Below are 12,500 nucleotides of genomic sequence, written 5' to 3'. Positions count from 1 at the left end.
AGAGGAAGTGTGACTGAGTGACCCACAAAGCGGCCACGTGTCGCCCCCCCCCCCCCCCCCAACCCTTCAATTGTCCGGACCCCTCTCTTTCTCTCCAGAAGGGCTTCAGCCTTTCCTTTCTTATTCTAATGACCTCGGCCTTCTCCGGCACCACGCCCCTCACCCAGCACTTCACACTCTCCGTGTCCAACTTTCCGACACGTGCCTGTCCGATGGATTCTCACGCTGAGCCAGAGATCCACCAGAGCGCTCGGTTTAGAGAGGAGAAAAGGAGGGAAGGTTTTTTCCTGCTGTTTTTGCTGGTCTTTTATCTCTGAGAGCGTGAGAGAGCTCAGCTCAGATGTGTTGAGCTTATTGATCCTCCTCCGCTCTTTAGGCTTGAAGACATAATGAAAGTTATTCAACGCATGTAGCTTCTTTTTTTTTTTATATATATAACCCCCCCCCCTCCCTGTTCCCCCCCTTGTCTGTGCTTGTTTCCTCCGGTATTGATCCGGATCGGTTTGTGAAAACTGCTCTTAGGTTGTATTATTAAGTGTTTTTAATGGAGTCGTTCTTTAAACCTGAGGCCGGATAAAGGCGGCAGCGCGTGCCGTCCTTGTTAAACGCAGACGGGGGGATTTGGCGAAACAAGCGCGGTGCAGATTTCCCTGTCGGCCGCATCGCCGGCCCCGGCCATTAAGATAAATGAAGGGGGCTTAGAGAGAAAGGGGCGAGCGAGAGGGGGAGAGAGAGCGAGAGCAGTGCGGAGAATGGAAGATCACTCCAGTCAATGAAACTCCTCCTTTTATAGCGCCGCTGGTTTGGAAAGGCTGGCGTTCCTCCTGCGTGACGAGATGGAACCTCCGTCAGGAGATGCTCACTGTTCACCCAGCAGCCTTTTACTCTGTGGGACGAGTGTCATTTCCACTTTGCTGTTTATAGACTAGACTTTTCCTCAAAAGCAATATAAATATTGCGTTTACATACATAGAAAATAAATCATAAAAATAATATAATATATACAGAAATATAAATAAATATAGATATATATATATATATATATAGACAGTGGGCAGTGGTGGCTCAGCGGTTAGAGCGCCGGGATATCGATAACAGGGGTGGGTTGTGGGTTCGATTCCCGGGCTTGGCAAGCTGCCACTGTTGGGCCCTTGAGCAAGGCCCTTTACCCTCTCTGCTCCCCGGGCGCTGGAGTTGGCTGCCCACCGCTCTGGGTGTGTGTGTGAACTCACTGCCCCTAGTTCACTAGTGTGTGTGTGTGTGTTCACTACCACAGATGGGTTAAATGCATGGACATGATTGTGCTGTGTACACTGTACAGTGACAAATACCTGCACCTTTCCCTTTACAATAAGGTGTGACGGGGTGGTAAATGTCATCCTTAAAAGGCCAAAGTTCTTCAGGTGATCAAGATCTTGACCTACAACTGTACTAAATACTAGGTAAAAATGCTAACGTACAGTTTTCCCCATCTGTTGTGTGACGGGGTGGTGCGGTTGAGCTCGGTTGATCCTGTATAACAAGAAAAAGCAACAAATCACGAGAACGTTTTGATTCTGGCTGCTCCAAAGGTTCAGATGAAGTCACTCACTGCCTCTGCGTGATGTCCTTTAAAGCAACAGTAAAGCAGTCATTTATAGACAAAAATTTTTAGTTGGAATATTTTATGTAAAGAGAGTGCACACACAATATTTATGATTAATAAATTAATAAATTAATAAATAAATCTGTGAATAATAATAATATAATATAGTAATATAGTAAAAATCTATTTTAGATTATTTTTAAAATGCAGATGTTATGTTGGTCAATACAGAAATGTGGGAAATGGTTGTGTAGTAATGAAGGATGATTAAAGATGGGATGTTCCTCTTTAAAAAATAATATTTTCTCATGTATCCTGTTAACAGGAATTAAAAATTAAGAGTTTTAAGTAATATAAAAATAGAATGTATAACATATAACATAGAAAATTGCATCCATTATGAAACCAAACATTTAAACAACCAGAACAACAGCCGGTCTTAAATAGTTTAAGCTGCTTGTTTTAAAGCCTAATCTTTTTACACAGAGACGTGTTCTTATAATGAAATGTGAATTTTAAACACTAAATAATAAAAAGCTGTTCGGTCGAGCTCAGCAAGATTACGCTTCCCTACTTGCCGTGATTTTCATGGCTTCACAGCTCTGAAACTTTTAAAATGTGCAGCTACTCGACCAGTACATGCTGTTCTTATTAAGGAGTAAGAGTCCTTTATTAGTCCCGCAGTGGGGAAATTCACTGTCGAGTACACATGTGGACAAAATTGTTGGTACCCCTCGGTTAATGAAAGAAAAACCCACAATGGTCCCAGAAATAACTTGAATCTGACAAAAGTAATAATAAATAAAAATGCTATTAAATTAACCAGTTGAAGTTGGGTTTTTCTTTCATTAACCGAGGGGTACCAACAATTTTGTCTACGTGTGTTTGTCAGAGTTGGTATCGGTATTGGAAAGAAAAAAGTGGTATCGGTGCATCCCTACTAAATATTAATTCAGTTACATGAATTGAGCTAAAGACCAAAGCCAAAGTGTTTATGGAGAAGAGTATTCCTCTTAACTCCTTTCTGATCAATTGGACCCATTAAGCATTACTGTTACATCTTACATTTGCACAAAACTAGAGGATAAAAGATTAAACGGATCTAATTAAAAGGTTCTTTACCAGTCTAAATAATTTTTACGCTCTCACTTCAGACATGGTTCTTTTGGGTCTTCACTCCAAAAACCCTCTGAACACCTTTATTTGTAGAAGTGCGTCTCCACCGACCGTTTTCCACTTCTCTCCAGAAGGTGAATCTGGCAGTTGTTCTTTGTTATCAGAATTTCATGATGATTGGACCAATAGAAATGGTCCAATCATCCAGTCCGATCACATGGTGGAGGTAGTTTCATCAAGGCGAAAATAGTAGCTAGCCGGGCTAAAGTAGTACAGTCTCCAAACATGGTGGAGGTAGTTTCATCAACAGCTCACAGTGAGAGCTAGCCAGGCTAAAGTAGTACAGTCTCCAAACATGGTGGAGGTAGTTTCATCAACAGCTCACAGTGAGAGCTAGCCAGGCTAAAGTAGTACAGCCTCCAAACATGGTGGAGGTAGTTTCATCAACAGCTCACAGTGAGAGCTAGCCAGGCTAAAATAGTACAGCCTGCAAACATGGTGGAGGTAGTTTCATCAACAGCTCACAGTGAGAGCTAGCCGGGCTAAAGTAGTCCAGCCTCCTTCTTTCTGTGTCGTAAGTGTATGTGGGTTCTCTGCCTTTTGTCTGCGTCTTCTTCTTGGTTTCTTTTCACTAACTGCTTGTTCTCTTGTTCTCCTGACACTGCTGGAGGCCTTTCTTTCTTTCTTTCTTTCTTTCTTTTTCTTTAAATTCCTTTTCACGTATCTTTTCCTCTCCTTTGCAAGCTGCTGCCGCTTCCACCACAGCTCTCACAACTGGCACTGGGGCGCCTCATGCTGGCTCCACCTTTCATTCCTCTCACTCCGTAAACGAAGGTACACTCTTCAACAAAAACAAGCAAAAAAATAAATGAGCTTCCTCTTCTCTCTCTCTTTTCTGTGCACTCATCTGCCTCACGCTCCTTTCTTTTGCTTCTTTTATCCCGTATCTGTGTCCACGTTCTTCTGTGTGTTGGTTGTCATATCTGTTTGTAGGGGTGAGTGGAGAGCACAACCCAGCACATCTCACGTTCTGCAAAGTCATTTTAGTTCGGTGTTTGTTTCTAGATATTTATGAACAATTTAAAATAAGATAGCCAGGCTAAAGTAGTACAGCCTGCAAACATGGTGGAGGTAGTTTCATCAACAGCTCACAGTGAGAGCTAGCCAGGCTAAAGTAGTACAGCCTCCAAACATGGTGGAGTTAGTTCCATCATCATCAGCTCACAGTGAGAGCTAGCCAGGCTAAAGTAGTACAGCCTCCAAACATGGTGGAGGTAGTTTCATCATCAACAGCTCACAGTGAGAGCTAGCCAGGCTAAAGTAGTACAGCCTCCAAACATGGTGGAGGTAGTTTCATCAACAGCTCACAGTGAGAGCTAGCCAGGCTAAAGTAGTACAGCCTCCAAACATGGTGGAGGTAGTTTAATCAACAGCTCATGACCTTTTTAACCCTGTGTTGGTTTGTGGTCTCGCTCTCCTCTACAGCCTGGTCCTGTGGTCCTGTCTGGTCCTCATGTCTTGTGGTTGTAGTCGTGTTGTGTAGTACCTCGCTCTCTGCACACCCGCCACTAGCAGCATGCTTACTCTCTCCAGCGTAGGGCAACTGTGAACGATCTTTGCCCCTTCTCGGCTTCAGCCCAGCAAAAGTGAATGTAGGTTTTTTTTATCTCAGGTCTAACTCTGCTTTTCTCCCGACACAGTGAAACTGAACCGCTCACATGTTTTAATTATGTGGTCACATGCCTTCAGATTTCCTCCTCTGCCTTTGTTTAAGTGTAATGTTCTGTATGTTTATATTCTACACAGCAGCGTGTCGAACAGCATTACTTTCTATCTGACGTTAAAGATCTTTGCTCGAGATTAAGTTTGTCTTTGACCAGAAACTTTTTTTCTTTCTTCTCACATCAGCAGAATGAAAATTCCCACAAACCCCTCATCAAAGGCTTGTGCTTCATTTTGCATTCAGTCGGGATATATCCCGGAGTTATTCTCAATTTTAAACCACTGCTTCAGCTGCATGACTTTTGAGGAATAGTTTGAGTAGATGCTTATATTTAATGTGTTTATGTTTTATGACAAATATAATACAATTAATATATTGTATAAATTATAAATTTTAAATACATTATAAATAAATGCTCCTGGTATTATTTATTATTTATTAAGTTAAAATTCCTTTATATATATAATATATAAAATATGTTATGTATGTGTGTGTATATATATATATATATATATATATATAAAATAAATGATCTATACAGTTTAAAGCAGATCAGCTATCCCACCTGAACACATCAAAGTATCCGCGTCCAAATAAATATGACCACCCCTCTGTATGTACACTCCTGACCCACCCTCACATCTACAGAACATTCCTGACTGACCCACCATCACATCTACAGTACACTCCTGACCCCAATCACATCTACAGAACATTCCTGACTGACCCACCATCACACCTACAGTACACTCCTGACCCACCATCACACCTACAGTACGCTCCTGACCCACCATCACATCTACAATACACTCCTGACTGACCCACCATCACATCTACAGTACACTCCTGACTGACCCACCATCACACCTACAGTACACTCCTGACCCACCATCACATCTACAGTACACTCCTGACCCCAATCACATCTACAGAACATTCCTGACTGACCCACCATCACACCTACAGTACGCTCCTGACCCACCATCACACCTACAGTACGCTCCTGACCCACCATCACATCTACAGTACACTCCTGACTGACCCACCATCACACCTACAGTACACTCCTGACTGACCCACCATCACACCTACAGTACACTCCTGACCCACCATCACATCTACAGTACGCTCCTGACCCACCATCACATCTACAGTACACTCCTGACCCACCATCACACCTACAGTACACTCCTGACCCCAATCACATCTACAGAACATTCCTGACTGACCCACCATCACATCTACAGAACATTCCTGACTGACCCACCATCACATCTACAGAACATTCCTGACTGACCCACCATCACATCTACAGTACGCTCCTGACCCACCATCACACCTACAGTACGCTCCTGACCCACCATCACACCTACAGTACGCTCCTGACCCACCATCACATCTACAGTACACTCCTGACCCACCATCACACCTACAGTACGCTCCTGACCCCAATCACATCTACAGAACATTCCTGACTGACCCACCATCACATCTACAGTACACTCCTGACTGACCCACCATCACATCTACAGAACATTCCTGACTGACCCACCATCACATCTACAGAACATTCCTGACTGACCCACCATCACATCTACAGTCTGCTTCCCTGCTCTAGCTTGTTAGGTTGTGCCCCTGTAGGAAATCTGTATATAATGAATGTTTTATTTAAATGATTCCAGAAGAGGCTGCTGAGAACATTTCATGGTTAAAGTTAATTGATTTAATTGATACCTGCTTATTGGAGGTTTGTGATAAAAGTAATTAAGTATTTCTTGCTGTTTTTTTTTTAGTTCTTAAGTTGTACGTTATGCTCACTGACTCGCTAATCCTAATCCTAAAAAAGGTCCTGATCCTAAAAAAGCTTTTCAAACTGATTCTCTTTTCCTGAAGGTAAGTTTCTGTGCAGTTCCTCAAAGAAATTTAGAGAATTTCTTTGCAGTAAATTGTCGTTTTTATTTGCCAGTCTTTGGGATGTGCAACATTACCTCATTCTGAAAGCTCTTCCATATATTCCTAATATATGTGACGACATTTTCTGTTCGGATTTTTCCTCCCCAGCGTTGCTCGTAGTTGCCGCCCGTGTTCCTGTATTTCTCATCCTCAGCTGTAATCCTGATGTGTAGTGAATGAGCTTTGTATAGGTGTAGGACTTTAGGTGTGTGTGTGTGTGTGTGTGTGTGTGTGTGTGTGTGTGTGTGTGTGTGTGTGTGTAAAGAAATTTGTATGATGTGCTTTTGTTGCAAAATTCTGCTGCATCACTGGTAACCAGTTTTTTGTGTATATTTATATATTCATATCTATATTTTATATCTATCTAAGTTTGTACTGTATGTGATAAAGGTGTGTATGTCTGTTAGGGCTGTACAATATGGGCTAAATATTTGTTTATTATTCTGCTCGTCTGATTATTCAGTCAGTGATTAATCAGGGCGTTTACATGATATTGGAAATATATTTATTTTACTCATTAAATTAATTCAGATATTTGTAAACACCCCTTCTAATAAATGCGTTCGGCTGCTCAGTTGTATCCGCTGCTGACGTAGCTTATCTAGACCCCGTAGAAAAGTAATACTGCCAATAGAATAGGACTCTCTGGAGCAGATCAACATCATGAAACCATTGGCACCATGCTGCCTAATGCCAGGCGTGGGCTAGTAGAGGGGTGTAAAGCCCCCCCAGCATTGAGCTGTGCAGCGGTGTGGCGCTCCATCCAGTAGTTTTGGCCTTAGGTGGGGTGGTGATTATGATTAACTCATTCTGACCTCACTAACGCTTGATCTAGTCACTGAATGCAATCAAATCCTCACAGCAATGCTTCTCCAAAATCTGGTTGAAAGCCTTTTGTTGGAGTAACAGTAGAGACAGTTACTCCAACAAAAGCAGGATCAGCTCTTTTTAATATCCTTGATTTCAGAAGGATGTCCCAAGGGTGTCCCAATACTTTTGTCCATGTAGTGTATGTACAGATCACCCAGTACCGCACTGGCCTTACTACAAAGAGTAATTAAAAAATATATATATGATCTATTGTGCAGCCCTAGTGTGTGTGAGTGTGTGTGTGTGTTACATGTACTGAAGTGTGTGTGTGTTTGTGTGTGTGAGCTTTTGCTGTCTCTCTGAGTGAGTATGTTTGTGTGTATCCTGCCAGGTTGGAGTCAGCTGGCTGCCATGCATTGTGTAATGCTGCCTGACCTGCTGGGGCTGGATAAGTTCAGACCACCCCTACTGGAGATGCTCGCTCGCAGGTGGCAGGATCGCTGCCTGGAGGTGTGTAAGACACACACACACACACACACACACACACACACACACACACACACACACACACATATTAGCTTGGATCTCCAGAAGGTCAAGAGTGGTGCTGGACTCCTTCACTAATATACACTATATGATTAAAACCTGTTCAGGCACATTTTAGAGGAACATTGCTATGAGGATTTGATTGTATGCAGCAACAAGATCGTTAGTGAGGTCAGGATTATCACCACCCCACCTCATCCCCAACTCACCCTGAAAGTATTGGATGGAGCTCCACCACCGTCCATCATTCCAGAGAACACAGTTCTTCCACTGCTCCACAGCTCCTCAATGCTGGGGGGCTTTATACCCCTCTACTAGCCCACGCCTGGCATTAGGCAGCATGGTGCCAATAGGGTCATATTTACTATCTGCTCTAGGGAGTCCTATTCTATTGGCAGTACTTCTCTACTGAGCTAAAGAGCTCACTGAACTCCAGCGTGGTTCTGTATGTAATAGGAGACACCGCTGCACCACCAACAACAAGTCAGCTGGTGAAATCTCCTCCCTCCTAGATCTTCCTCCATCAGCTGTGAGTGGTGTTATTATTGAACAGTGGAAGAGTTTAGGAGGAACAGCTCACAGAGAGCAGCTCAGTGTCCACCGAGTGTCTGTCAGACCACGTAAAGTTACAGAGCGGGGTCAGGGCCGAGTGCTGAGCTCAGAGCAGAGTGCAGAAAAGCCTCCAACTGACTCAGTAACTGCAGCAGAGCTCCAGACCTGCTGCTGCTGGTAGAGCTGAGGGCAAAGGGGGACCAGCTCCATATTAATACAGCCTATGGGGTTAGAATGGGAGGTCCTGTCATTGTCAATTGACAATGGTGGAGGTGTCCCGATACTTTTGTCCTTATAGTTCACACACCGAAGTCTGTCCGAAGCCCTGGCACTTGTTGTGGTTTCAGTGGTAGAGCTGGTGGAGTGAGAGGGTGATGGAGAATACAGAAAGACAGAGAAAAGACTCTATTAAGCATTTTAAGCCCTGTTTTCCTCGGAGGCCGTCTCCCCTGTTATCCTGAGCTGTGGAGCTAAGCTTCTCACACTGAGAACAAGCTCTATCATACAGGTCCTCAGAGAGCGGGAAGAGAGAGCGAGAGAGAGAGCGAGAGGGAGTATTCTTTTTTTTTTTTCCATTGTTTGATTTGTTTATTCAGTAAAGGCCGGCAGTCAGAAAAAGAGTAGAAAGAAAAGTTTGTCTGATTATAAAACCATTATTTTTATATTTATGCCGTTATTGTTGATCTGAATCAGCTTAAGAACATCAGCCTGACCTTTGATGGTATAGCAGTGGAGTGTGATAGTACCACGCTCTCTTTTCTGAGACTGAAATTATATTTTATATATATATATATATATATATATATATATATATATATATATATATATATATATATATATATATATATATATATATATATATATATATAGAGAGAGAGAGAGAGAGAGATACACACACATATACACAAAAATTATATATATATACAGATATCATTTTGTATATATATGATATATATATATATATCATTTTTGTGTATATGTGTATGTATCTATATATCTATCTATATATAATATATTTCCTCCACTGTATGTATGTATGTATGTATATATGTGTGTGTGTGTGTATATGTATGTGTGTATATATATATATATATATATATATATATATATATATATATATATATATATATACACACATATATATATATACATACAGTGGAGGAAATAAGTATTTGACCCCCACTGACTTTTAAAGCTTTATTTCACAAATAAATAAATGAACCGTCTCATAATTTAATGTCAGCTTTATTTTAACAGCGACACATAGAATATCAAAAGAAAAACTTTTTAAAAATTACATGAGATGAGAAATAATAATAATAATAAATACGCTAGCTTTTCTGTCTGTTAGATGATTGTGCTCAAGTGTGTCTCTGAGTGTCTGCATATGTGTGCTACAGGTGAGGGAAGCAGCTCAGGCTCTTCTGTTAGCGGAGCTGCGTAGGATCGGTCAGTCGGGCAGGAAGGACACCATCGACGCGTGGGCTCCTTACCTGCCTCAGTATGTGGACACCGTCAGCTCACGTGAGTATTTGTGTGGCGTGTGTGTGTGTGTGTGTGTGTGTGTGTGTGTGTGTGTGTGTGTGTGTGTGTGTGTGTGTGGCCTGTTGGGTTTGTGCAGCTCAGCATTAGTAGAACTTCAGTGACCTTCAGTGAACTTCTGCTGGCTTGGAGAACCAACTTTATTCAAATGCGTTCGGGATCTGGATCCTTTACAAGCAACTTCAGCTCACCAACCAAATGTTTCCGAGCCAGGAATATGTCTAGAGGAGAAGACCGTAGGCTTGAGCTTCCTATTACATTCTCTGCCCTGCTATGTTACGCTATGTAGACAAAAGTATTGGGACACCTGCTCCTTCATAGCATCTTCTGAAATCAAGGCTATTATAAAGAGCTGATTCTGCTTCTGTTGGATTAACTGTCTCTTCTGTCCAGAGAAGAAGACTTTCTACTAGATTTTGGAGGAGCACTGCTGTGAGGATTTGTTTGCATTCTGCAACAGAATCGTTAGTGAGGTCAGAATGTTGGATGATCATCACCCCACCTTACCCCCAACTCCTAAACTCATCCCAAAAGCACCATCAGTCATTCCAGTGAACACTGTTCTTCCACTGCTCCACAGCTCAATGCTGGGGGGCTTTATACCCCTCTAGATTTATAATGTTGCTCTGCTCCAGAGAGTCCTATTCTATTGGCAGTACTTCTTCTCTACAGGGACTAGACAAGCTGTATGTCTGTGTGTGCATTTGCACATCTGTGTCAGCAATGGGTGCAGCTTCAAGTAGCTAAATGCATTCATTAGAAGGGGTGTCCACAAACATTTGGACATGTAGTGTATATCCAGGCAGTGTGTGAGAGCAGGGATCGGTCTAGTAAAGTGTGTGTGTGTGTGTGTGTGTGTGTGTGTGTGTGTGTGTGTGTGTGTGTGTGTGTGTGGGAGTTCAGTTGGGAGTAAGGATTTGTTTGTTTACTTTTATTGCACGTATTGAGTGTTTAGGTGGTAGATGATGTCACTGGCAGTGGGCTGAGCAGGTCAGGATGAGGCCAAGCTGAACACACACACACACACACACACACACACACACACACACACACACTCCCTCTGTATCCTTGACAGTATCTTTTATCTGTGCCTCACTAGAGGGGAAGGCTGTGTAGTCTGTGTGTCTGCATGTTGGTGTGTTGGGAGTATCTTGTTGTTCAGACACACACACACACACACACACACACACACACACACACACACACATACTGTAATACTGACAGTCTTCTCAGATTTGGTATTAAGTTGTAACGGCGTCTCTGTTGTAGTGTAAAATCCTGTAGTATTACTCTACCGCCTCAGCCCACATGCTGTTCTACCTTCAGATCAAGCTTCTGCAGCTCTCAGCTTGTCCAGAAATGCATGTGTACAGCCATCTGTCCATGAGGGGGCGCTCAAAGCATGATTTGTATCTACTGCAGAGGAGTAACAGTGAATTACACTCCACACCTGTAGGGGGAGCCCAGGAGCAAAAAACAAACAAACACAAAAACAAATGGCCATACCCTCTCCTATATCCTCCACACCTGTAGGGGGAGCCCATGAGCAAACAGGCCTGATTCTCCCATGCCGTTCTTGTAAATGATGATGTTAGCTAGATGTTAATTACTCTAGCTGACGTCTACTCGATGTTGACTCATTTCACTGACGTTATCTAAATGCTAACTGTTCTAGCTGATAGATGGTGTCTACTCTAACTGATGTCTGCTAGATGTCTCTTCCTTTAGCCAATGTTATCTCAATGTTGCCTACTCTAGCTAATGTTAGCTTAAGGTGTCTAGCTGTCGTTGGCTGTATCTGACGTTAGCAGCTATTTTAACAAATGTAGCTTATGTTAGCTTAGCTCTAACTAATGTATTCTAGATGTTTACTCCTTTAACTGATGTTCTCTAGTTGTTGCCTACTCTAGCTAATGTTAGCTTGTTGTTAACTACTCTAGCTGTTATCGGCTATATTTTAGACTATCTGACGTTAGCAGCTAGTTGGAAGTTTAACTAATCTAGCTGAGGTTGGCTAGAAGTGAACTGACCTAGCTGACATTAGATAGATGTTAACTCTAGCTGATACGGCTTAAGTTGAACTTCTTTCGCGGACATTAGCTTAATGTTAACTGCTCAAGCTGACTGTTCTAGATGTTAATTTCTCTAGTTCATGTTAGCTAGATGTTAACTCTAACTGGTGTTAGCTGGATGTTATCTGCTCTAACTGATGTATGCTAGATGTTTACTCATTTAACTGAATATCTCTAGATGTTACCTGCTCTAGCTAATATTAGCTTAAGTTGTTTAGCTGTTGTTGGCTAAATTTTAGGCACTCTATCTGATGTTAGCAGCTAGTTCGATTTTAACTAATCAAGGAGATGTTAGCTAGATATCAGCTGACCTAGCTGACATTAGATAGATGTTAACTCTAGCTGATACGGCATAAGTTAAACTACTCTTGCAGACATTAGCTTAATGTTAACTGCTAAAGCTGACTGTTCTAGATGTTAACTTCTCTAGCTCATGTTAGCTAGATGTTATTTACTCTAGCTGATGTATGCTAGATGTTTACTCATTTAACTGATGTTCTCTAGATGTTACCTGCTCTAGCTAATATAAGCTTAAGTTGTCTAGCTGTCGTTGCATACATTTCAGGCACTCTATCTGATGTTAGCAGCTAGTTCGATTTGA

General features: G+C 42.1%; 1 protein-coding gene across 1 annotated transcript in view; it reads left to right on the top strand.

Annotated features, from left to right (window-relative positions):
- wdr7 (WD repeat domain 7) overlaps nt 1–10,943 on the top strand; it is a 71,867-nt gene extending 60,924 nt beyond the window's left edge. The window contains exons 18-21 of the mRNA XM_072662476.1: nt 3,446–3,535; nt 7,579–7,697; nt 9,686–9,809; nt 10,927–10,943. Coding sequence (XP_072518577.1) covers nt 3,446–3,535; nt 7,579–7,697; nt 9,686–9,809; nt 10,927–10,943 — 350 coding nt within the window. The remainder of the gene's footprint in view (nt 1–3,445; nt 3,536–7,578; nt 7,698–9,685; nt 9,810–10,926) is intronic.
- Nucleotides 10,944–12,500: the final 1,557 nt, after the last annotated feature.

Source organism: Salminus brasiliensis, chromosome 18 (genome assembly GCF_030463535.1).
Source record: "Salminus brasiliensis chromosome 18, fSalBra1.hap2, whole genome shotgun sequence".
NCBI classification, from domain to species: domain Eukaryota; kingdom Metazoa; phylum Chordata; class Actinopteri; order Characiformes; family Bryconidae; genus Salminus; species Salminus brasiliensis.
This window is presented reverse-complemented; position numbering and strand designations above follow the sequence as displayed.